A 26,927-nucleotide genomic window follows, 5' to 3' on the forward strand; every position below is an offset into this window, starting at 1 on the left:
TTTTTTCATTCTATGATTCTATGATTCATCCTTGTGCTGCCTGACAAAGATAGTGGAACCCATCCATTTTAAAAGTAACCAACGGTGAGAAATGTTTTTTATCTGAATTGATTCCTTTATCCAGCTTACCATGCAGCCACAAACACATACCAGCATACAGAAAGGAGCTAGACGGAGGCAGAATTGCCTCTTTCAACCAAGTGAAGCTTTAACTGACTGTGAGACTACAGAGAAGGCCTAGGAGTCCTAAAGGAAGGGCATGGATGGCATTAATTAAAATATAACTCATCATTCCCAAGAATTTGTGAAAGGAAATGCACTATGTCAGGAAAATTGATACTGCACACTAAGTGACCTGTGAAGTAAGTAGAGATGTTTCTGCTTCTATGACCTAGTAAACACAGCAAAGTAGCAACATCCATCAGTTGTGAAGTAAAGGTAACATTATCTGTATTTCATCTGTTGGTTACAGATAGTCTGGGTTCACCGAGGTATTCTTTCTGCCCAAATTTTTTTCACACCACTTCTGAGACTTCTTATAAAATTTTAAATAAAGGAACAGAAGCTAAATTCAGTTCAGAAGCTGCTGATTTTCTTGAAGTGTGACAATATATCTTCCCCTGTGCTTACAGATATATAAAAGAGTACAATTCAGACAAGACAGAGGAAATGTTAAGCTTAGCTGAAATAGTAGTACCTTCAAAAAGGGAAGAGTGGTACAACTGTTATTCTACTACCATGTTATAACTACCCTGTAAGACTTGCAACTGTGAAAGCTTACAGTCAGCAGACTAGAGAAAAAAAATCCCTGCAAAAATACAAATTGCAATGTTTTTGCTTCAAGGTGAATTTTCCCAGCCTCATCCCAACAGTCAAGTAAATCTCCTACACAAAATTACCGGGACAATCCAAGATGTTCCAATAATCAAGCATTTCTAGCCTGATATGAATTCATTTTGTAAGTACAAAATAAAATTTAGTTAGCAAACACACAAAATACTAGCAAATGCTATTATTTTTACCATTGGGTGAGGATCTAAGCCATCCAGCATTCGTCTGACATTGTTTACAATCTCTCTGGTATCATAGTTTGGAAGTTTGCAGGCCCATCCGGTACCAATTCCTTCAGCTCCATTTACTAAAACCATTGGAATGATGGGAATATACCACTCAGGCTCTACGCGTTGGTTGTCATCATAAAGGAATTTAAGCAAGTTGTCATCCACTGATGGAAAAAGCAGCCTTGCTAAAGGGCTTTAAAAAAATAAAAGAAAAAATATCTATTTATCTGGAGTCCAGTAAGTACATAAACGCAAGTAAAGCATATAACAGTTCATGGGTCCAGATATGATCTATTTGTAGATTTTTATCTGTCTTCCTTTCTCTTTGACATTCTGAAGCTGAAAATACAGCGAACATACCTCCTGAGAAAAGGCAGAGTTTCCCCAATGGAAGAGCATCTTCATAACCAATGATGTTTGTTTCCTCCACAATAACATATGTACATGATACACTAGTACCTGATGACATTTAACATCTACAAAATAGCATTCTTTGAGGCATTCAGAACGCACAGTTCAGTGTGACAGTAGGCCACCCAGTATTAAAGCAACACAACATGCAAGTAGATGCATAACTTTGTTGCTTAATTGTAGGACTAGCAATCTCTGAAAATACTACATCACTTTTACAGGTGACTCCTTTTGCTCATCTAGAACATTGTCCTGGGTGAATACAATTTCCAGCACTTCATACAAAAAGGAAAATGTACAAAACTAGGTTGCTGCAGAAAGCACATTTATGAGAAAGGGGATAAAACCTTAGGTATTGGTATAAAGCTTACAAGTAGAGGAAAAGAAGAAACTACAATGAATTTTAGGCAAAATACCACACTGAAATTAGGAAGTAAAAGAAGCAACATAACGGAAGTTACAGCATGTCATAAGTTAAGGAACACATTTTAACATTCTGCATGCTAAGGCACATGAAAAACAAGGAGGTGGTTGGTGACAGCCAGCATGGCTTCACTAAGGGGAAATCCTGCCTGACCAATTTGGTGGCACCTATGATGGGGTTACAGAACTCATGGACAGGGGTAGAGCAGTTGACATCATCTACCTGGACTTGTGCAAAGCTTTCAACACTGTCCCACACAACACCCTTGTCTCTAAATTGGAGAGACATCAATTTGATGGGTGGACCACTCAGTGGATAAAGAACTGGCTGGATGGCCACACGCAAAGAGTTGTGGTCGATGGCTCAATGTCCAGCTGGAGACCAGTAACGAGTGGTGTCCCTCAGGGATCGGTGTTGGGACCAGTCTTGTTCAACATCTTTGTCAGTGACATGGCCAGTGGGATTGAGTGCACCCTCAGCAAGTTTGCTGATGACACCAAGCTGTGTGGTTCGGTTGATACCCTGTAGGGAAGGGATGCCATCCAGAGGGACCTTGACACGCTTGTGAGGTGGGCTGATGCCAGCCTTATGAAGTTTAACCATGCCAAGTGCAAGGTTCTACACCTGGGTCAGAGCAATCCCAGGCACAGCTACAGGTTGGGCAGAGAAGAGATTCAGAGCAGCTCTGCAGAGAAGGACTTGGGGGTGCTGGTCGATGAGAAAATGAACATAAGCTGGCTTCAGTGTGCGCTCACAGCCCACAAAGCCAACCGTATCCTGGGCTGCATCAAAAGGAGCGTGATCAGCAGGTCGAAGGAGGTGATCCTGCCTCTCTACTCTGCTCTCGGAGACCTCATTTGGAGTATTGTGTGCAGTTCTGGTGTCCTCAACATGAAAAGGACATGGAACTCTTGGAACAAGTCCAGAGGAGGGACACGAGAATGTTCAGGGAACTGGAGCACCTCCTGTGTGAAGACAGGCTGAGAAAGTTGGGGCTGTTCATCCTGGAGAAGAGAAGGCTGTGTGGAGATCTGATAGCAGCCTTCCAGTATCTGAAGGAAGCCTATAGGGATGCTGGGGATGGGCTCTTCATTAGGGACTGTAGTGATAGGACAACAGGTAACAGGTTAAAGCTTAAACAGGGGAAGTTTAGATTGGATATAAGGAGGAAGTTCTTTACTGTAAGGGTGGTGAGGCACTGGAATGGGTTGCCCAGGGAAGTTGTGAATGCTCCATCCCAGGCGGTGTTCAAGGCCAAGTTGGACAGAGCCTTGGGTGTCATGGTTTAGTGGGAGGTGTCCCTGCTCATGGCAGGGGGGTTGGAACTAGATGATCTTAAGGTCCTTTCCAACCCTAACTATTCTATGAGTCTATGATTCTATGCATACCAAGTGAATTTCAAGGTACTAGCTGTGAAAAAAATCAGCATTATTAAATTATGTCTTCATTATTAATTATGTATGTGTATTTCAACCGAATATAAAGAAATTCATCCTAAAGGAAAAGAATCCATCTCAACTTTCAACTCTATGCTGAGTTGCAGGACTTATCACCAGGTAGCAATACACTTTCTATTGCAAAATTGATTTCACACTACGTAGAGAAACTGAAAGCTACTTCTGCAAGAAGTCACAATTTAAGATCAGCAACTAATCTGACTGATCCGCATTTTCAGTCTTCAGCCTTGTGATTTGAGGTTTAATTCCTTAAAAGCCACAATTCCCACAGCAGTTCTAATGCATGGGAAAAAAAAGTATCAATGTGAAAACCACATTTATAGATGATGTAAAGCGGAATTTGAGCGTACATCAAATATTCCAATCCTCACACATTCCTGTCAGACAAAAAACCCTGTAGTGTTGTGAAAGGATTAGCTTCATAACAAGGCTTTTTAAAAGCATTTAGCTTCATATTTGTGTTTACCTTAACATGGTGAAAATATAGCGAGGGCTGGCAGCATCCTTTCCACCATGAAGCCTGGTACCAAACTGACCAATAGGTTGTAGCAGATTAACATTGTTACTTCCAACAAAGTTTTGAGCCAAGTTGACAATAGTCATCATTAATGCTTGCTGCAAGAAAAAACAAAAAAAACTATTCATAGTAAGAAATGTAAGAAATAGCCTTTCCTCATCAGCCAATAAAATATATTTTTAATGCCCCAAAATAGCGTCTCTAACCTGAATTCAATTTCAAAAAAGTAATCTCACTGAGAAAGGAATGCTGAAATCCAATTACAAGATCTACTGGCAAAATATAATGCTTCCTCTTCCACAGCCACATTGCCTCCCTGATTTAAGTGTCCTTACACCCTAATGCTTATGAAAACGTCTGGGCTTCCTCATTTTTTCTAAAGCATTTCTCTGGAGGAGTGAATGGGGCACAAATTGACTGCACCTATTACTGCACAAACCACTACTCATTGCTTTTAATGGGAGAGGAGAAGAGATGGAGAGAGACTTAATATGACAACTCTTGCTAACATTTCAGATAAATATAAACAAAACCAGAGGTAGAAATAACCTTTGTTCCAGGTCTTCAAAGAACACAACCTCTTCTTCTTACCTTAAAAGGCTATATTTCTCATTGAAGATGAACACTGTTCATATATATACACACATATATGTGTTTATATATACGTATATATATATACACATACAGTGTTTATATACATATAGTTCCTACATATATAGTTCCTATGATTTGAGAATCCAAAAGTTACCTAGGTAATTAGTTATCTATTATTACATCATAACTCACAAGCTCGTTTGGATACCACTGTGCACAAAGACACAAACGAATAATGAAAGCATATTTCGAAACTGCATACTGTGTGGTTCGTTTTCTTTAAAAGTGAATCTGTGATTAGTAGACTTGTCAATATGTTTGCAACTGCAGTAGAGCAAACATTTACCTAATATTTTATATAGGCTAAAAGTCCTCATAACTTTACCGTCCTTCATACTCACCTCCCCATGGTGGTAAGCTGACATTTCAGCAACAGAACCAGCCAGCTGAGCAACCTTTACTTCACGTTTATCATTTCTCTTAAAGCAAGTGAACAAAACTTTGCGTTGCCCTGGTTTTAAACCTATTAAGAAAAATATCCCATTTCAACACATACACAAGCATATGTTTTTAAATAATGAGGGTTCTTTTTTGCCTTATTTTAATTTCTAATATCTCAAAATAAGCCTAACCTTTAAATGGAAATAAATCAATACTAGAATATTAACAGAAGATAACAAATTAATATCTCTGTTCTTTTAAAATAATAAGAAATATCTTACCAAATGGAAAAAGTTACCAGAAAAGTGGAAATGTAACCTTTTCAGACAATCATTACCATGCAGTATATAATACATCATTCTAACAAACAACAACTTTATCCTAAATGTACAACTTCCACAAGACAAGAGTTGTTTCTTTCCAGTCTACTCAGGAAAATCTTTTTCCTAAGAATATTAACACAAATTCAGCTCACACGTATTTCACTCTCTCAAATACTGTTTAAAATTCAACAAAAAGATGCATTATTTGTCTCCCTTTTAGATCTGTTAAGGTTTTAAGACAGAAGCCAGTCTCTTTGATCTTCTGATTTGTTTTCATTGTTGAGGCACACTTGAAGTACAGCATCTGTGCGGAAGAGATTGCGTCTTTTTCTTCTGCATGCTATCTAAAATTCATAACCAGTTCTAGATCATGCTTATTTATCTGTTCAGTGTATTCTTAATTCACATACATTCCTGAAATGCACTAAAATATTGTTACATTTTATCATTATTAACCTAGGTCAAATGTAAGAGCAAAAGTTGGAAGTCATCAAACCTGGTAACTCCAATCTCCGCTTTATTTAAATATGTAACATCAAATCTTCTTTACAATGAACCTTCATTATGTTTTCCTACCAAAAATATACTGAATTTAATAGACCTGGAGAATTTCCTTTAAACAGGAATACCTGCATACCTAACGCAGCCTCGTTCTGCAGCAGAGCTGGAGATCTATCCTACCAGGAAGCTACTACCCCTATCTTCCATTTGTGAACTATCACACTGTTTAAACATAAAAAGCTCTTGCTGCAAAAAAAAAAAATTGTTATAGGTCTGTAGAGTCAAGAAGGCTAACCACCTCCACTATAAAAACGTACTGGAAAGTGGAGAAAATGCACTTAAGTGTGCCTTTTTTTTCTTCCCTATGAAACCCCAAGGCCTTTTTTCTGTATCTAGTAAGCATATGCATACTGACAATAACATAGACAGGAACTCCTGCTCATGCTGTCTGCAGACAGTTTTACAAATGAAGCTGCTTCTTTTAATGATGATGTTACTGCAAGGGGACTTAGTAAACCTGATTGACAGAACCCTAGCAAGATTACAGGTCAGTAACCACTAAAACACTGCCTGTGGTATAAGACTGAAGGGAGAAAACATTTGCATCTTCATCTGCACTCAGCTGCCGACTTGAATTTTAATTATTATAAGCACTTAGACTTGTTTTCGCTGATGGCTTGACTAGAAACAAAGCACTTGTAGTATGGTCTAGGGAATAGGTCTGATTAAGTAAAAAGGCTGCAAAGCAACAGCTTAAACTTCCTCACAGAAGAAATATGGAGATTCCTTAGCATATAAATTACAACAAACAAAAATATATTCGCTACTGGAATGTACTGATTTCCAATACAAATAAAAGGTTTGAAAAAAATGAAGAGGAATGTTCCAACACATAATAATGAATTATCAGCTTACCATCAACAAGGGAAGGGATAGATCTCTCGTTGTCAGAATTTGAGAAAAGGATCAACTCCTTGTTAATAAAATCATTGTAAGTCAGATGTTTTGTTGCTGTACCATATAAAAATTGCTGGAAAAAACAACATACATTATTCAGTCAATAAAAAGCCTACATTATGCTTAAATATCACCCACCAGATTTATTACTATCATTTAGGACTCACCTCAGGAAGGCCATGTAGCCGACGCTGCCGCCTGTCCTCCATGAAGTTTGTTAACCATTCTTTTCGATCATCAATCTTCTTCTTACTGAAGGCCTGAAATGATTGCAGGTACACGAAAGTATCATCACATATATGTTTGTGTAAATGGATGTTACTTTAGTCAGAATTTTAAGTGTACTGCACTAGGTGGTCAAGTATTCAATAAAACTGATTTGGACAAGGCAATCCATATAACTGATGTTTATGTACAACCAGTAGTGCAAGCACATGACCTTTCAGACATGGTTACACAAGGCTTTTGAACTGACAGATCTCTTACTGATCATAATTTATATTACTTTCCAGAAATCTGCACACATTTAGACAAATCATTCTTACTCCTCTCTTCACTTCAGAGTTGTCCTTTGATACACAAGTTTAAAGGTGTTAGGATCTTTTCCTACATAATTTTAAGGTGGAACTATAACCAGCTGTCATCTTGAAAATTAACTGAAGGTACTGGAAAAAATACCCCACTCCTCTTGTCTTCTTAAGGCCCCATTCGCTCTGGCACAATAGAATACCAATAATTTGTAGCTGTTTGAGGGGTTGGCCCTAGTCCTCCTAAGAGAATTGACAACTCAACAAAATTGATGCTGCATGAAAAGCCTAAACCAGAGTTTAGGCCCGATGACTGAGGGGCTTCATCTTCCTGACGATAAGGCGTCACTTTAAAGCAACAACTTAGCACTACAAAAAGACACAGCAATGTGTCCCCTCCAGTGAGTGGTATTATACCTATCAGCAAAGAAAATGTAGATAGGAGTATACATGAAGTTTCTGTTAACAGCTTCAGTACTAGTCAGTAGATGCTCCTAGCTTCATCCCAGATTGACAGACTATAATTTTGGACAACAGTGAGGATCAGCCATAACAGGTTATATGGCCTCATATATCAGCCTGTATATGGAGGTCTATCTGCAGAAATAGAGCCCAGAATTTTAATCGGGGAGTTCAGGGTCTCTCCATCAATTGGTTTAGTGTATATGCAAATATACAGACTCCTTTTCTATCTAGGTGAGCATGCTTCTCTGGGATATGAAACCATATACATAGATTATACTTAAGTGCATCTTGGACAGAAGTAAAATGAGTGGTATAAATAACTTCTGACATATCAGGCTGGTTTTCTTCAACAGAACAGATACCCACTATACCTTTCTGTTAGTAAAGACACACCATTGTAAAATGGACCCACAAAACAAGAAAAAGTTGTTATGTAAGGAAAAGATTGTTTTGATTAAGATGGGTATTTTCCTGTTTTTGTTTTTATTCCCCTACTCATTTTTGTCCCTAATATCACCTATAATTAAAATTGCAAATTAAGTAAATAAAAGATAAAACATTTCTTGCAAAAACAGTTCTGTTCCAGACATTCCAGTCTTTGTCCTTCCAAAAGCTATCTTTGAAACATGAGTACGTGCCTGCATACAACTATCTAAAAGATTTCACATTCACGTATGTAGAACGCATGCATGAATACACATAATACACACTATATCTTCAGCGAATGAATAATATTTACCTGATCTTATTTGCTCAGAAACAAAACACAGATCCCTAGCAAATGCAAAACATCATTTGTTTGGACTATTGCCTTACTCAGAATACTTTTTTGCATGTTCCGTCTTTAAAAGCAAGTCTGAATGTAATGTTTCTTGACATCCACACCACATAAAATTGATCAAAGCTAATAAGAAGAAGGTAGAGCTGATTTTGTAGCATGGATAAAGTTATTATTCCAACATTTAAAATTGTTTCCAAAAGCTTAATTCTCTTCCAAAAGTATTTTTTTCTTTTACTCAAAATACCCAAAAACCCCAAAACACCCTGTTAGGAATTCCTCACATGCCACTTTCAGAAACAATGGAAACTAAAGCATAGCATATAGAAGCACTTTTATAAGATCATACCAGTGTAATGGCAGCATCATCTTCAGGACCAGCATATCGAAATAAGATTCGATGTCTTTCCATGTCAGCAAAATATTCTTTTGCTTCTTTAGCAGTGCTGGTACCCAAACCTGTACATTAAAATGAAATAGTTACTCCATATTCAAAATGCAATTTTTATCATTTTATCCCTTTTAATTTACTGGGAATATTATAAAATCATTGCAGAAGATACTACCATGAAAACAGCTATAAATAAAACTTCATAGCACTCATTTATTATGTATTTTCAGATCCACGAGGTTCACTTATTTGTTTTTAACAAACCTTTGTAGTATTTTATCTTCCATGCTTTATGATTCTCCATATGCTTTTTCCACTCATCAAATTCAGGAATACTATAGAATGAAAGTTCCTGCTTATTTTTGCTTGCCTTTAAAAAACAAAAGCAAACAAAAAACCAATAAATGTTTCTGTTGCACTGTAAGTGTAATACATAAAATCTTATTAATAGAGCCCCTACCTTTACAATAGGAGTGATGAATTCCTCAAGAAAACCATGTTTCAACAGTGATGGCCAATTGTGATGAATAAAATTGATCAACAAGCCTTTTATGTGAGATCCATCCTGATCCTGAATCAGAACATGAAAACATTAGGCAATCTTATGAAATGTTATGAAAAACCACCAAAACCCCCTATTTACTGGCCTGGATACCTCAAAACAACGTCTGTTTACAAAAACCAAAACATAGAGGGGAGCAGTTAGTTTTAATTTGGATTCTAAGCTGAACCTGGGTATGGAACAGCCACCTGTGAATGCCACTATCCCTGAGCTAATAAGCTCTTCCAAACCAAGTGCACCATTGCATTTCAAAGGTGTTTTTCCTACAACATGTTTTGTCTGAGAGATTAACAGCTCTCCTAGACACCATACAGCTAAACCTTTGTGGAAGAAAGCCAAGCCTGGCCCACAGTTCTCACTGGTGCTAAGATGCTTGATAGTTCAACTTGTCTGGGAAAACCAACAAAGCTTCTCAAATATCCAAAGCATAGGATTCCTACACTGCTAAAATCTGGACAGACACACTCTTCATGAGATTATCCAAAAATAATTGCCTGCATTCTTGTCTCTTCCTGACTTTCTAGCATTACTACCTCATCTACTCTTCCCTTTTGTCCTTATTTTCAACATATTTTTTAGTTATCAAAAGCATTCTTGTTTATGCATGTTATTATTACTTTGATATCTACCATGCAGCTAAATTCAGTTGTTCATTTGGAGTAAATGAAACAACATATAAATTATTCTAATAAAGAAACCTCATACATTAGGGATTTCCTCTGAATACATCTTTGTCATAAACACAAGAGACAGGATATAATGCACACAAATGTAACCTAACAGATTGCGGCCAAACACATTTTAAGAAGCTCTGTATACTAAAATCTGTGAACTTCAGACTAACCTGATCTGTCATGATCATAATTTTTCCATATCTCAAACTTTTCAGAGATTCTGGATCTTCATAGCTTTTCTTGTATTGTAGTCCAACTATTTTGATGATGTTGTTGATTTCTGCATTTTCCATAATCTGTGTAAAAAAGTTATCTTTGCACTCAGCATAAAACCCAGAAACTCAGAAACATCCAAGTCTTTTTTAGGTGGGCTGTACAGTTACTTTTTCAATACACCCCTACCTAAACTTCATAACCTTTTCAGCCCCAGCTCCCTTGCAGCCTTCACATCTCTCCCATTCACGCAAATTCTCAAGGCTACACCACTCTCTTCCTCTACAGCCAGAGCTCTTTAGGACAGAAAGGGAGTGAGAAAAGCACGTTACAGAAAGTCATCTCACAAAGCTGCCTCCTCTTTCCACTGTTTCTATGGGCAGCTGCAGCCCTACTCACGCACAAATTATGGAAAGCAGCAGAACTGATGCAATGAAGTAGTGCTGGCTGCTACTGCCTTACATTGTGACCCAATGGAATCACATGGCAATGGAGAGAACATAAAATTCTAGGGGGGTTTTAATATTCATGTAAAATGTTACTATGGGTCATAACAGAATTTCTTTGCATTTGTGAAGTGAACTTTATCATCCTAGTACTGCACTATTACACTTAATATTTCCAGTCTTTAATAGTAGATGGTACCTTATAAAATCCCAGCCACAAAACTGTCATTAAAAATAAAAATTAAAATACAAAGATGTAACCCTAGAAAACAAACAGATGTCCATTTGTTAGCTGGAAGGAGATGACAAAATTACTTACCTGTTTATGAGAAGCTTCTCGAACATTGAGAATTTTACCCCTGAGTGGGAATACTCCGTATCTGTCTCTGCCAATAACACCTAAGCCAGAGACAGCTAAAGATTTGGCAGAGTCTCCTTCTGTTAATATTAACGTGCAGTCTAAGGAATGTTTGCCACCTGCAGTTCAGGAAGAAGGAGAGACAAGGCAAAAAAAAATCCAGAAGGCGTAACTTTTAAACTCAAATAACAGAAATACAATTGAATGAGTCATGAATATTCTTCCTACTCTATCTCAGGTAACTCAAATAGGCTGAATTTCTATTTTTAGGGATGGCCCTCCATACCACTAAACCTACACAACAAGAATGAGTATCTTTGTCCTTAGGAATACACTATGGATAGCTATGGACAAGGAACAAAAATAGACAAAATGAGATGCAATGGTGGCACATCTTATGCGATGGTTCCCACACATCTGCACAGAAAAAGATCGATCCCATGGGTATCTTTACCATTTTATTTTTCTAACTGCAAATTTCTTACACACATACATTATGCATGTCTGAATTATATAAACTGAATTATTTCCCACTCTGCATATCCCCTTTCCTTACAGTATATTTTCAGAAGTAATTTATTAAATCACTTTTTTGTAGGTTTCCTGTTTTACTGTCCATTAGCTGAAGCCAGGCAACTGTAAGAAAAACTTGACAGAAAAGCTCAAAAGATCAGAACTTCACACCTATTACACATTCTCAGAAATTTCTTGAACAGAAGAAACAAATCTTTACTAATAGTGTAATTTTGATTCTATAAGACACACTGCATTTCAGTACCTGTGTGTCCAGTCTGCTCAAAACTGGCATGAAATATGCGCTCTGTTTATTGCAACTGCAATAGTTGAATTCAAGTTCTAAATATTAAGCAGGTTCAAAAAAGCAATCCACCCTTTTTCAAAGGTGTAAATGCTCATTAAGTGGCTTTGCTATTTTATCAAGGCCAAGTGGTAGGGAAGACTACAAAAACCTTGAGTCTCACCTCCTGTTTAAAAGATAGTTTTGAATATATTAGCATTTAAATTAGGAGTTTTGATTTGCCTTTACCTGGTAGGTGAAAACAACCCCACACTTCCTATTACACAGAATTTACATTCAACATCTTTGGTCTTCTGAATCAGATATACAGCTTAATATAATCTAAATTAGGCAGCTATTCACAATATATCAAAAAGTGTCAATAGCTACTATGCTATCAGCAAGGTGGAATCTAAATACCAAGAAAAATACTAGTCTGCTGTTTTGGAATATGAGAGCAATTTCTTTTCCCTAGACGAATGTCAGAAGACACATCTGAATATCATCCAGGTGCACTCTAATTGCTAATGATTGCATCCCTTCCAGAAGAATTTCATGGAAACACACTATGCCAGGTATTTTCCTGAACACATTTCTAAAGAACTCGGAGAAAAACTAAATGAACTAGCAGGCTTCAAAGAATGCTTCACCAGATTTAGTAATCTAGCTGCTCCCTTACAATCCTATATTCCTACTTTTGGTTCTCGATTTTTCCTTTCATTTCTACATCTTCTACTCCAACAAGCCATAGAACTATGTATACCTCAGCAAGATCTCAAGAAAGCAAGAATGACCAGGTATAGGACTCATTCTTCTTAGTGGGAGAAGAAATCTACAGCAATTACCTCACTGCACAGATTCATTTCTCTCCTATTCCTAAGTATTAACCAACATAGATTCAAAAAATCAGTGGTACCTGGCACCAAATAAACCTGTGGATGCTGCAGCTCAGGTACAAATTCACTCTTGAAGTAAAAATAAATCTAAAAAGCACAGGAAGAATTAAGGCCAGAGGGGTCTGTGGCCAGACACTATTCTCTCCCAGCTGCACTGGAATACTTCAAGTCCAACAAGTACTGGGCGCTTGCTATATGAAACCAAAGCCAAACCTGTTTCCTCATCTGATTTGGGGTGCTTATGAAGGTGTAATTCCTGGGATCCTTACTAACAATTATTTATCCTGAAACACAACATCAAATAAAACTACTGTACCTTGCTGCTAGATTACAGATAACCTCTGTGTAACATGTATGAATGTCCTGAAGCAATTTCCCCGAAAGAGTATCTTCATGCATCAGTTAAACCTTTTCTCCAGCTTATGGGGAGGTCTGAAATTCTTTTGAAAAACTATTTATGACTGTGTAACTCTTCATGATATGCTTAGTCACATACACATCCATAGCAAACATTCATAAAGCAAAGCTGAATTCTTTGGAACTAGAGGTTATCATCACCTCACACACGGAAAAGAGCATGTACAGTCCTTACTTCACCTAACCCTGAGAATGTCCAATCCTCTTTATTAAGATCCCAAAGACAGAAAGATTGATAGTTCTAGTGTTTTGTCTGTCTACCCATTAAGGAATTTCCATGGCACCAGGACTTCCTTTTCCCCTTATATTAAGAAACATGGAACTTTCAGCCAGATAAAGTAACTAACTAAAGCTCATTGAGTCAAGTACTCAAGAGCAGAGCAACCAACATGCACTCAGTCACTCTTCTGTTTCATCTTCTGCCTTCCCTTTCTCTATACTGGCACTTTTATTTATCGTTATTAATTCCTGGAAAAGATAGCGCTCCTAATATCAAACTCAAACTCATGTTTTAATTCTAGCTCTAGAGAGTTTAGAAAACTAGAAAGATCTTTATTTAAAAATTTAGATAGGGATGAACAATAGAATCAGGTTTATAACTATGATGTCTGTGAAAATCTATGGAACATTAAAGATATCAAAAATAAGTGCTCTTACCAGCATCATTAGCATCATCCAGTTTCGGAATGCCCTTGATTTTACTGTGTTTCACTGATGAACATTTTTTGTTCAGCTGAGTTTGTGCCTTAAATTTGACCCAATTCAAAATGCTCTCTATGATACCACAGTTGGAGGCCTATAAGTAATAAATCAGAATTGTGCATGAGAAAAATAAAACTTCACACAGCAGGTTCTTATATTTCAGTGTTGTCACTGCTCTCAAACTACTTTTCAAAGCCCTCTAAATTTTAGAAACTGCGACATTCAAAAAGGTCAGGAGTTAACACATCTTACTTTTTAGCATTTTATGTACACAAAACCAAAATACAACACTCACACAGCTTATTTTCTACCCCGTGTATAATTAGGAAGGAGGAAAAGAGGACTGAGACCTAAGAAGAGGTTGTCTATGTCGCGTGGTTGATGTACCAAGACATTTTAGGAACTACGCATATGCTTCCTAAACTTTGACAGCAAAAATGGGATATTTCTGACCATTTAAAGTTTCTTGGAAAGGACTGAAAATGGTTGAAAGACAATCAAAAGCATATAAGAATAAGGCTCTATAACAACCACCTGAGAAATTGATAACATTGATAAAATTGATAATTTTAAGAAACATATCTGCAGCAAAAATATCATGCAGCATAATTCTAAACCAAAACTGCTTTAGGTCTGGTTTCACATCAAAAGAAAATACAGGTGGAGCAAAATACTGAGAGCTTTGGATTTTCATTATCCCCCATAATACAGCACTCGTTGATTAGAGAGTCTGCTGCACGTTTAACACCTACTGATAGAGAAGAAATATGTAACAAATTCTGAAGAATTAATACAAGATTGTGGGTTCTTTACACTCCAAGTTCCATAAGAATGCCACCAATAACATAGAATTAGAAGAATAAAATAGTATATAGTAAGCTAAGTTTTGATGCCAAGTGTAACAGTTGTGGTACCATTCTCCTTACTACTGGAGTTCCATTTATGCTACTGGCTAACAGAATTCTACTTTTCCTTTCTTGCATAAAAATGCAGTAGAGGAAAACCTCTACCATGTATTTCTGCTAATACATTAGAATAGCAATTCTTAGCCCATCTACAGCCAAAATTTCTAAATTTGCTGCCTGACAATAACAATCACTTTGAACACTACAGCCACACTTGCATTTCCTTGAATACTGGAAGAATAAGTATGAGATGTTCCCTACCTTTCTTTTAACTTCATTTAAAGAGAATAAGACTGATCTCAAAGAATAAGGTAGAAGTATTCTGAACTTCAGAAAAATATTTTAACACAAAAAACTGGTCAAGGCCTATGTTTAGGTCTTAACAAGTCAAATGCATTTCACCAATATATAAATGTTAGAATCCCCCAACAAATGAGCTGATCAGGTGGAGCTCACTTTTAAATCCAGGCCAACAGCCAAAGCAGAGCCATTGCTTCCATTAATTAAGGTCAGAGAATGAACAGCAGTTCCTCCATCCCATTTTCATAGTATGCTAATGTCACTAGAATGCCATAACGTACTAATTAATCTTCTGCTACATAAGGTACATACACCTGATCCAGTATGTCAATTCCTGCTTCACAGAAAAGAAGAAATATACTTACTGCTTTAAAAAATTTCTCAGAGAGCTGGCACTTGGACCCAAAACTTTTAGGCTGCAACGTCATGTTTTCCTTTGTCTGGGAATCAAATGATGGGTTTTCAATCAAGCAATTAACAAAAACCCATATATGATTTTTCACCTGTTGAAAACACAGAAACCCATTTATTCAGTAAAATTACCACATTCATCTTTTTAAATATTTTTATATAAAGGTACTTGCCTGAAATGGTTTCACTGAAACTCCAGCTTTATTCTTCTTTTTCACCACTTCTATCAGCTTGCCCACAACCTGATCCACCACGTAATCAACATGCCTACCACCCTTGATGAGGAAAGAGAAAAAAAAAAACAAAAGGGGTTGGGGGAACAAAATTTAATTTCCTAATAGCTTTTACCTGTATTAACAAAGAACCTGTAGTCACAATTAAATTTGTTAAGTCATGCAAATTCATTCACAATGTAAGAAAAGAAAATTAAAGTTTCACTTTCATGTCATTCAGTCTTCATACAAGTGAGGATGACAGATGTTACAAGGAACAGAATAAGCAGGAGACTTTTTCATTCACTGTACAGTGGTGGACTTGGTAGACTTCAAACATAGATGCTTACAGCTCGTAACAAGATACAAAGTCTTACAGAGTGTGGCTGTTCTGAAAATTACTCTGTAGCACTGGGATGGTACCTGCAACACCACATGGCTGTCAAAAGCCACCTTCTTAACAGGTACATAAATAACCTTGGACTGAAAACATCACACATTCTTTCACCAAATTAAAGTCTCCCCATTTGGTCTCAAAAAAAAAAAAAAAAAAAGTTCCAAGGGTTCACCCTCAGATATATAGCACCCATGCCTATCCCTTTCCAAAAGCTATCACATCTTTTCTTAGCTGTATTTACAGAACTCTCTAAATACAAGCAATTACCACTTTCTGCTAGCTTATGCAAGAGCAATTTGTGCCTTAGATTTGATCCAAAACAAAACAGCCAACATCAAGATCCAGAAAACTCTGAAAGAACAGAGCAAGGTAACCTTAAGGAGGTGAGTAGTTCTCCTTAAAACTCACTAGAGGCTAAAATTGCTCCAAATTCAGACCTGATGTAGCAACAAGAGCTACATATAGAGCACTCAGGTAACCACAAACTGACAAAACAATCCCTTAGAATACCACAGGGCAATAACTTGTAGCTACATAATCATGTTGCCACTTCTCTTGTTGCAAACAAAAGTAGCCAGCTGGACTCCCTTACAGTTAATGCCCAAATGCAGAAGAAAGGACATAAAAAAAAAGGCTTATAAGCAATTTCTTGCATCATCATAGTGCAAAGTAAATCTAAACAAAGAGGGAAAGAATATATAGGATTTTCTTCATCACACTGTAACACAGCTGAAAGTGAAACATTCACAGTGCCTGTCACATTTCTTCTCTCTGCCTTAGAGAAAAGGATAACAAGTGGTTATCCTTGATTAAGGCCTTTCCAAGTAGGTATTTCAAGTAAAGCCATTATTGCAAGAAAACTTTTGGTGGAGGCAATGTATCCAGCAGCTCCTGAGGAAAAAGTACTTATTTATGTACTTAAACTTTGAAAGTAGTAAGTCAGAAAAGCTACCTGCTCGAAGCAATATTTAACTCATGCTTTGAAGGGGGGTGAAAATGCAGATTATTTTCCACGTTTAAATAGTGGTTTTACTATTGACAAAATTCAGTCTAAATAGGGAAGTACTAAGCATTTGAACATCTGCAGGAGGTGCCCCAAAGCTATGATCTTCTCTAGCTACAATTCTCCTTGGACTTAAACTTTAAACCAGCTTAAAGGAAAACAAACAAGCAAAAAAAACCAAACAACAAAACAACAACAACAAAAAAACCCCTGCTAGAAGACAAGTAAATCTGAGGTTAAATTACTTATAAAATAAAAGCATTGCACACAAGCTTTGTGTAAAAGAAAAAAGTCTACTATAGATCTAACTCCATCCTAACAATGACTACTGATTAACATGTGTCAAAGAAACCTAATAATTATGGGGTATATTCTACAATGCAGAAGTAATCTGAATCAGAACCAAAAGTAAAGACTAAAACAGCACAAACTTGCATGATAGATGAAACACTCCAGATTAGGAAGAACAACTAATATTTGAAGGTGTGTGTCTTGTAGTCTTTAATTCCATAGAACAATGACTACTGAAATTGCCTAAACCCATGGTGATAAGTATGTTTAATATTTACAAGTCCCAGATGACAAAACTTCCCTTACAGGTAAAATAGTGGGCTTTCCTTGGAAAGATGTCAAAAATGACTGGTCCTAAAAAGCCCTGGATATCCGAAAACTGTTTACATTTTTGATTATTCAAATGCCTTCCTTCATTTTTATAGACAAAAAGGTATCAATAATAATAAAATGTTTAATTCTAGTGGCTGCTATAGAAGGTTTGACTAAAATCTTTCTAATGACTAAGATCATTCTTGTAGCAAAGAATGGAGTGATGCAGGCACATCCTATACAATTAAAACATACCTAATTCAACACTTATTTTACACAGAAGATCATCTTTGCTTATTATCAACTAGTGCCTTACAAAAAGATGGACTAAATAATGGCTCCTGTTCAGACCAATTTGCGTTAGGACAGGCAAAATAAAGAAAACACATCTACAGAGACATTCAACATTAGGGAACAAACAAAAAAAATATCTCCTTTAAAGCTATTCTAAAAACAGAACTGAGAGGAAAAAAAAAAAAAGCTTTTGATGGGTATAAGGAAGTATAGGATGGATAAGAAATAAGAAAAGGAAAACAACAAAACCAAGAAAAAACAGCAGCCAAAAAGACAGAGGAAAAGACAGAACAAACAATAAACATGGAAACCCCAAAAGCCAGGATTCTATGTTTTAAGGGAGAATATGCATTTGAGTAGACTGAGATGTACAGTGATTGAATTGACAGGAGATAGAAGCTGTGTTCTCAACTTCATGTAGAAAGTAGACTTATAAAAAAAAAATAAGACAGGAGGTAAAATACTGGCTTAAGATGGTAAATATTATTAGTCATAACCAAAGTACTTGCACTTCAAAGAAACCATCTGTGGTTTCTATTAGTCTCTAGAGTCACCTGCTAAACAGCAACACAAACCACTGGTATGTTTTAGAAACACCACATATAAGTATTTATTCCTGGTATTTCTTAAACAAACAAACAAACAAAAAAAAACCACAAAGAAAAACACACACACACACACACACCAAAATTAAAACACAGTTTTTATTCATGTGTCATATGGATGACAGAGTTTCAACATAGGGAGAGTTCAAGTGCAAGTTGAAACATTGACATCCTGCATCCTGCTACTTTAAAGAAAAAGAAATTCATTTTGAAACTGCAAAGAAAAGCTACTACAAGAAAATATGAAATTACGCGTTTCAAAAACATTCCACGTTTAAATGGCAATTTTAAAATGCATTACTTTACTCATCACATTACTGAAAACTTATGGAAATATTTCAGTATATATTTGTATTTATAACTTTAGTGCCTTCTTTTTTTTTGGTACAATTTTAGCACTCCAAATATTTTGCTAAAACTAACATCTGACATAGCAAAAAATAGCTACTTACCAGTAATTCTTCTTCTTAGAAGATAATAGTTATTACAACAGTTCCCCATTCCTGTGTCCATTCTTAGCGTGTAGCAATGAGTGAGGGATGTTCAGAGCTCAAAGTTGGTAACCTTTCAACCATCTCACCAGTAGGTGGCACATTTACCCACTATAGAAGCATAACAGCCTATAACTGCCCCAACTGTCAGTACATTTTAATTCGAGACAGAAAAAGAAAAGCATCCTCTAAATCTAGAGGGCTGTCAGTGATTATTATGACTACTGTATTATGAAAAAGAACAATAAAACTGCATAACCTTCTTTTCCCAGAAGGTAACCACTATGATTGAATCCCAGTCTGGCAAACTCCAGGATGCAAAGACATCTAATGAAACGGTAACAACTAAAATCTTTGAAATGAAGCTTAGACTGGCTCCTGTATCCATTCTATTCATATCATGAATAGCCAACAGCCTCAATTAATTGTGAGGTAAGCCATATTTAAATTCTATGGCCAGATAAATGGTTCATATGAGCAGACAATTTCAGAAGTCAATTATAAGTTTGAAGTTTTTATTTAATTATACAAATAAAATCCTATTTTCTTTTGCATTTTTTTATTATATTTTATTAGCATAAATCTGAAAATGTCAAGCTGTAGAATTTCTTGCTGAACTCCAGCAAATTTTAACAGATTAGTATGTTCCCTCCACCCAAGTCTACAATCTGACACTGCATCTGTATTAGTTAAGCATTTCTGTTAAATGGTTGATAGTATTACAGTTAGCAGTGCAACCATATTAAAAAATATCATTATATTACATTAATAACTGAAGTTTCTACTATAATTTCTACTACAGCTACTATGTGAAAATCAGAACTTGAGAAGACCACGTGTAATCAGTTTATATACAAGTCTCAATAAAGGTTATCTGCACAAATGTAACAGCTACAAATACTCATGCAAATGCCATCTCAGAGCCTGAAGTCAAAATCTGTGGTGGTCTAGTGTAGCAAAATTGTGAATAAATGGGGACCTGACCAAGGTAACAAATTTATAGGAACAAAAGAAGGAAGCTGGCCCTCAACATATTGCCTGACCTACACATCGTTCAAAAAAAAATCCCCCATCGACCTAAAAAAACTTGTTTGGAATTTTAAGCAAGTTTAAAAAAAGGTGGAAGGGAAGTTATGACTGGGTGAAATTTATCCAGAAACAGAAATGAAAAGCTTTCAGCAAACAGTGATAAATAACCAAAAGACAGCTGAAATGAGCTCCTCACCTGTTAGCAGATAAGGGGACAGGCAGTTGACGCAGTTAGTTACTAGCCATTATGTCTCATCAGTGGGTAGTTGCACATCAATTGCTGGTGAGGTGGTTCACCGGCCCGAACATTCCACATCCAGTCACACACATAAGGCATGGATCGGAAGAGTGGGAAAAACTAGAAATTACAACACTTACCTTTGAAGAATACACAGTACTTTTTCTATGAATTTTCTTAAAGAATATATAACAATGTATGTGTAACTGCATGATGGGTGAAAATTGATCCAAAAGAGTCAAATTCAAAACCTTTTGAGTAAATGTACGCAACGTATTTAACTTAGGAGTCAGTCAGTATTCATTTTTTTCAAATACATTTTCTTAACCTCAAATCAAACATTATTAATTTTCTCTACCATGCCAGCTTCTTCATAAATGTACTGTATTCATCTTTAACGTCATGCTATTTTTCTTCTTTATGTTGTATAAAGAGGCCTGAATTAAAACTGAGTTTTAACCTTTCAACTACCAGATATGTTTGTGAGCCCTAGTTTTGATAAGCATCAGATAAGCATTTAATTAAAATGCACACTTGGAACGCAAATATTCTACAATGAAATAAACTATGCCCCTTACCACTAAACACTGGAAAATTACACTGGAAGAAATTATGTAGTAAGAATTATATACCACCAAAACAGTCTCACCAACGACTAAAATTGCTTGACTGTTGTTAGATCACTCATGCAGTGCAATTTATGAAAAGCAGAAATTACAAAGACTTTCTTCCACCATGGCAGATGCCAGATCCCTAAACCTGAACAACACCAAATGGGCAAAAAAAAGTTACACTAGTTGATTTCAGGTGACTGCCTTGCACCTGACCATGCCATCAATTTGAGAAGCACTAAGACTGCTTTAGAATGCTGAGCATGTTGCTGCTTTATCATAACTGAAGATTTTCTATGATATGATTTCACTACTACTATAGTTGTTAATAAGTACAGAGAACACCTAGATACCTTTATATAGAAAAACAAATAAAAGACAACGAAACTCAACATTTCAGGCCAGTTTTATACATCATAAAGTAATCAGTGGGTAGCCGTTTTTCAAAAACACCAACAGCCATTTTTGCTCCCCCACACTTGCTAGTACTAGCTTTAAAGGGGTTTGTACATTTTTTTTACCTTATTTTCAGAATTACTACAAGGAGTTAAAAATTAAGGAATAAAATAGTTCTGTTCATTTTATATTTAATCAATACCATGCATGCTCACATAAGACATCACTAGTACTGATAATGATTCCTAGTGTTTTAAAAACTAGTGCACATTCAGAAACACTGCTATGAATGTATTTTGATAGCATCCAATTGCTCTGCCAGATCCTCTCATGCAAAGGATTATGTCATGTATTTATTTTTAGTAACCCTGATTTGTTTTTTTATCAAATGCCTGACCAGGCGTAACAGTAGCACACATTTTTATCATTTACATTTTTTATCATTCAGTATAACTACTCACCTTTGTGGTAGCTATGCTATTTACAAAGCTGATTTGTTGAAAGCCTTTTTCACTTAGAGTGAGGCACACATCCCATCGTTCATTCACAACTTCATGAATAACTTTGAGCGCAACTCCGGTTTCATCAAGCTTGTCTTTTACGTAAAGATCTACGTAACTGCGAAACCCATTTACCTATCAGTAACACAGATAACAATTACTATTCTTCTCATCAAATACTCAGTACACTTAAAATATTTTAATTGAGGCTCTTACAGGTAATTTCTTCCCATTCAACATGACCTTGACTCCTTTGCATGACCCAGCCAAATCATACGCTCTTCTTGTCATGATGGCAACAATATCTTTATCAAGTTTTTCCATTTTAAATTTAGCTAGATCTGGCTGGAATGTAATGCATGTGTAGTCATCACCATCAAAATGCTTAATCTTGGGTTCAGAGGTCTTCATCATATTGTTCATCCAAGTCTTTGGAAACAAAACATTTTAGATGTTAGTTTACAATACATGTTACCCACCTCCTGTTCCATTTTCCAATTATGCTAGGATTGCAACAGCTACACAACAGAAAGTTCACAGACTTCTTTTAGAGGTTTCCTCTCGTTAAACACTAGGCATAAAATTAATTGCTTTACTAAGACTTGCATATGAGTGACACATTTGTGATTTCTGTAAATATGCAGGTATCATTACATTGATAGACATGATTCTAATGCAAATGAAGCTCACTGATTAGATACAGTCCTTACTGCCCATCCGTTTAATGCTTTCAATCTACTACACACTTCTGTAGAGAGGTTTATTAGTAGTCCCTGTGCAGACTCAGGAGTCTCTGAGATAGAAACTTCGTGGCTGTGCAACGTACCAAAGTACGCTTCTTGACAAACCAACTTGGCTCAGCCTTGACCTGGGATGCTTGGTGGTGTTCCCTGTTTAAGAACATGGGAACATTTCTAAGACCAAGTAGAACACCTACTCACAGCATATACCAAAGTTCAGTTGTATTAAACTTTCAACACTTTTGAAAATGCTGGAAAATGTAGCACACCAAGTCATAAAGCATGTCATTTGCAAAAAGTACCCTCAAACCAATATTACTTTGCTTTTTGGCAGTTAGCAGAAAATAATGCAATTTTAGAGACAGGTAAACCCATTGAAATGTATTGTTTATATCGTGATATGATAGCATAACCAGAAATTAATTACTCCTCCAGAAAAAGAGAAGGAAGCCACCACCTGGGAAAGACTCCAAAGCCAGAAGAACTTTGGTATCTAATACTCTGCCAAAGATCTTCAAACCTTCAGGAAGGTGGCTATCTCAAAGCTATATGCAGTAGATCAGATTACATTTGATCCCTGGTCTGCAAACTAACAATTCTAACAATGACAAATGAGTTCAAATGGGGAGGGAGCAGAGTGTGCACTTAAGTCCATCTAGGCTAATGAAACTCATGACAAACACTGGAAAATTTTTTTTAACATTATACAATATTGTCTAGATACTTGTTTCCACGTTTGTACAGATAAGTAGAATTTTAGGCAAATTATATAACAGCAATTACTAAATGCTTCAATTATATTCCTTTTCACATGCACGTGAATATACTTTCAGTTTTAACAGAATTTCTCAGTTTTAGTCACCTAACACTCCCAAGAAAAACATTATTTAAAAAAATAAATATCTAATACACAGAAGTATTGATTTTACTGACTGAACTAACCAAGCCTGCAAACTTCACACATCCATTTGAACGCTAAATGATTCATTTCATAAAATATTAATGAAATACAGAAAATGTGTTAAAATTTAAATTTATAATTACAAAGGAAAAAAAAGTTGAGATAATTTCTATACCTGCTTAAAGCTGTGTTTGTATTCCTTGCAAGCAGTTTCAACTGTAAACTTTGTACTAAATATATTACAAAGTTTTGCACCATAGCCATTGCGCCCACCTGAAAAAGCAACACATGGTAAGTTTTTTACAGCAGAACCGTATTTTGTGATATACAGAGAATATGCCAATAAAGTAAAATGCTCTTGGGCCAATACAGCTATCAAAGGATGCCAGAAATGGAGTTTCACACTATTTCCAATCTGCTGCAACAAAATGAGCAGTTTGCTCCTCCCTCTAAGGCCAGGATGCTCCCACTGCTTCCCTTATGTTTATCTACCAGTTGCTTGGTGAAAGGCAAGTGACTTCAATACCCTGATCCAGCTATAAACTAGGTCATGATCAGATCCAAATCACCCTGCAATCACACATCATAATGGGTGATTATATATAATATACAAAATAATAATATAAAAAAAATATAAATAAATATAAATTAATAAATATATAAATATAAAATATATATATTATTTAATATATATTTTTTATTTATATATTTTTATTTATTTTTATTTAAAATATATTTAATATATAATATATTATAAAATATATATTATATTATAAAAATAAATATAAATATAAAAAATAATAAATATATAAATATTATATAAAAATATAAAAAAATAATATACGCAAAATATACGGGGTAGAATAGAATGGAACTGACTTTCACATCCATGATCTAAATTAAGGTTACTTTACGATTAGTAAATAATTAGTAAATGATAAATTGTATCTTAATTTTATATTAGATTCATTTTTTCCCTTCTTTTCAAGAGCATAGTGTTTAAATGCTTGTATGCAAAGTTATCTGTAAATACTGGTATTAAAAACTTCTCCTTCGAGCCATTTTACTCTAAAAAAGAGCTATAGAAATGGTGACTAAGTAATCGTCTTTTACAGGAAGACAAAAACTAAGAAGTATACTGAAAAACAAACACCTGAAAGCTTAATTGACTAAAACAAGGCATGTTAAATCATCTTACCTGTAACTTTTTTCTCATCATCATCGTAGTTACTGGATGTTAACAGCTGCCCAAAGATTAAAGCAGGTACATATACTTTTTCTACTTTGTGTTCTACAACTGGTATACCCTTTCCATTATTCCATATGCTGATAATGTTTGATTCCCTATAAAATAGTGAAGGCATTAAGCCAATTAATGGAATCTTGAAAACAGACTCCTGCATACGTTTAACCTGTTTAAATAATTACATAAAATACTATAAAAGACCATATTCTTACTATGTTTATTCACAGCTCTATCAATTTTAAAACAAACAAACAAAACCCCACACGACATTTATCTGTGCTTATTCAGTGTCTTAGAAAAAGAAGCATAATTGCTCAATAACATTACACTATTTTATATAGTAATAATAACCCCCCAAAACCTGTTTGAAGAGCTTTCACTATCAACAGGATCTGCAACAGAATCCTGAAGTTTAGTGACAGGATTATACTTCAGTTAGAAAAGTGGCTTTTCATGTTTCATTGAAGTCCACCCAGACAGAGCCAAGTTATCATCTGTTTAAAACAGATCATTATCTGATTGTATACAATACTGATTGTATACATATTCCATCATTAATTGCCAGTTATGATAAACTGGAACTTATTTTATGCATCGGTGCCAAAATCCATCAATATCTGGCATTGTTAATACTTGTAGCTCTCACACAGAATTTTCAGTGTGGAGTATTGGGGAGCTAAACATCAGGACAGGTCAGGCAGATTCACACTACCATTTCCCTCCCACTCCACGATAAAAGCAATTTTGTCTACAGAAACTGATAATGCATTGAAAAACTGAAGAAAAGTTACTTCTAAGCATATTTATCCTAAAGATTGGGTATGAAAGTTAACTGCCTAAAACATCTATTGTTCAGTTACATGTCACTGAAAAGGTTCTACTAAAGGAACCCAATCAACATCTGTTTAACCCGAAACTTTTCATCAAGAAATATTTTATATATTCTACTTTGAAAATCAGTGGTAATGACATATATGCAATCAGCAGCTTCACTGTGATATAGCCAATTCAAACATAACCTTATCCTAATGGCAAAGGAGTTAACATGGAAGTTCAAGAGGTGCAAAATTATGTTACAAAACCTCATGATTCTTGACTCATGATTCTTGAGTAACATGGCTGGTTATAATTATGTACTGCCAAGCCTTCATCTCATAATGAATTTTATGATCTTCCGGTTTTAAGTTTCATTCAATCAAACATTAATGAGTAGTTTAGGAAAGTAAAGTAAATTATTACAAATTCAGATTGGTAGCACTTAGTTAACCACTTTTCATTTACCTTTTAATCTTAAAATAGGAAGGTAATGGAAATGATTCCAAAAATATTATTTTGTTTTTAAAAAAAAAATTGCAAAAAAAATTATTTAGTAAAATCATTTGTACACATCCAAACTACAACAGCACTGGCAGGGAAAGTAAGTGAAAATATGCTTTTACTTACGGATCAATGGATATTTTAATACAAGTCATATTCTTGTCCCTCTGCTTATTGTCCGCAGCATTTACTATGAAACAAAGTAGCACAAATTAACACTTTGTAGGAGCAATAATTAATTACTTGACCTGTAAAACTGATTGTATACATATTCCATCACAAGTTATAATGGTCCAGGTATTTCTTAATCTGCTATATCTTTGTATATTCTGTATCTTACTACTGAATTCTATAAATATGACTCAATGAAGATCCTTTGCAACCTTCTTGTAATTGCTATTTCTAGCAGTTAGACTGCCTTACAAATAAATATAGAAATGTATTTTGTGAGCCTGTTCTCATAACTCCTCTTCAGACACTGAGCATTTAATTCTTCTCTTGTACTTGTTTGGATATTCATTACACATATTACATTATGCATGTTGAAAATCCTCAAAAATTATATGCATCACCAGAGCAGTTTACATATCCTTTTGTCACTGAAACACAATCCTGAAGAAGTCACATCCATTAAGGAGTGTTTTGACTGGAGCAAAATGTATCTCTGAAGAGCCTGTGAGACTTACAACTAACACTTGTAAGTCAGTTCCTAAACAGCTTACACAGTTTAGGGTAAAAAAAAGGATAACTGGAAATTAATATTTGATCAGAATTAAACTGCATTCCAACGTATATTAACTACAAACAACAGAAATCA

The 26,927-nt window shown here is 35.5% G+C and overlaps 1 protein-coding gene across 1 annotated transcript in view; it reads right to left on the reverse strand.

Moving 5' to 3' along the window:
• Window positions 1-26,927, reverse strand: part of TOP2B (DNA topoisomerase II beta) — a 62,970-nt gene that overhangs the window by 13,120 nt on the left and 22,923 nt on the right. Inside the window, exons 4-21 of the mRNA XM_080611858.1 lie at window positions 26,237-26,300; window positions 24,746-24,891; window positions 23,723-23,820; window positions 22,123-22,335; window positions 21,868-22,041; window positions 15,701-15,802; window positions 15,482-15,619; window positions 13,867-14,005; window positions 11,062-11,219; window positions 10,254-10,379; window positions 9,308-9,418; window positions 9,112-9,217; window positions 8,806-8,915; window positions 6,854-6,946; window positions 6,645-6,759; window positions 4,866-4,987; window positions 3,820-3,968; window positions 1,023-1,254 (exon numbers count right to left, since the gene is read on the reverse strand). Coding sequence (XP_080467984.1) covers window positions 1,023-1,254; window positions 3,820-3,968; window positions 4,866-4,987; window positions 6,645-6,759; window positions 6,854-6,946; window positions 8,806-8,915; window positions 9,112-9,217; window positions 9,308-9,418; window positions 10,254-10,379; window positions 11,062-11,219; window positions 13,867-14,005; window positions 15,482-15,619; window positions 15,701-15,802; window positions 21,868-22,041; window positions 22,123-22,335; window positions 23,723-23,820; window positions 24,746-24,891; window positions 26,237-26,300 — 2,396 coding nt within the window. The remainder of the gene's footprint in view (window positions 1-1,022; window positions 1,255-3,819; window positions 3,969-4,865; window positions 4,988-6,644; window positions 6,760-6,853; window positions 6,947-8,805; window positions 8,916-9,111; window positions 9,218-9,307; window positions 9,419-10,253; window positions 10,380-11,061; window positions 11,220-13,866; window positions 14,006-15,481; window positions 15,620-15,700; window positions 15,803-21,867; window positions 22,042-22,122; window positions 22,336-23,722; window positions 23,821-24,745; window positions 24,892-26,236; window positions 26,301-26,927) is intronic.

Source organism: Psittacula echo (genome assembly GCF_963264785.1).
Source record: "Psittacula echo genome assembly, chromosome: 2".
Lineage (NCBI taxonomy): Eukaryota > Metazoa > Chordata > Aves > Psittaciformes > Psittacidae > Psittacula > Psittacula echo.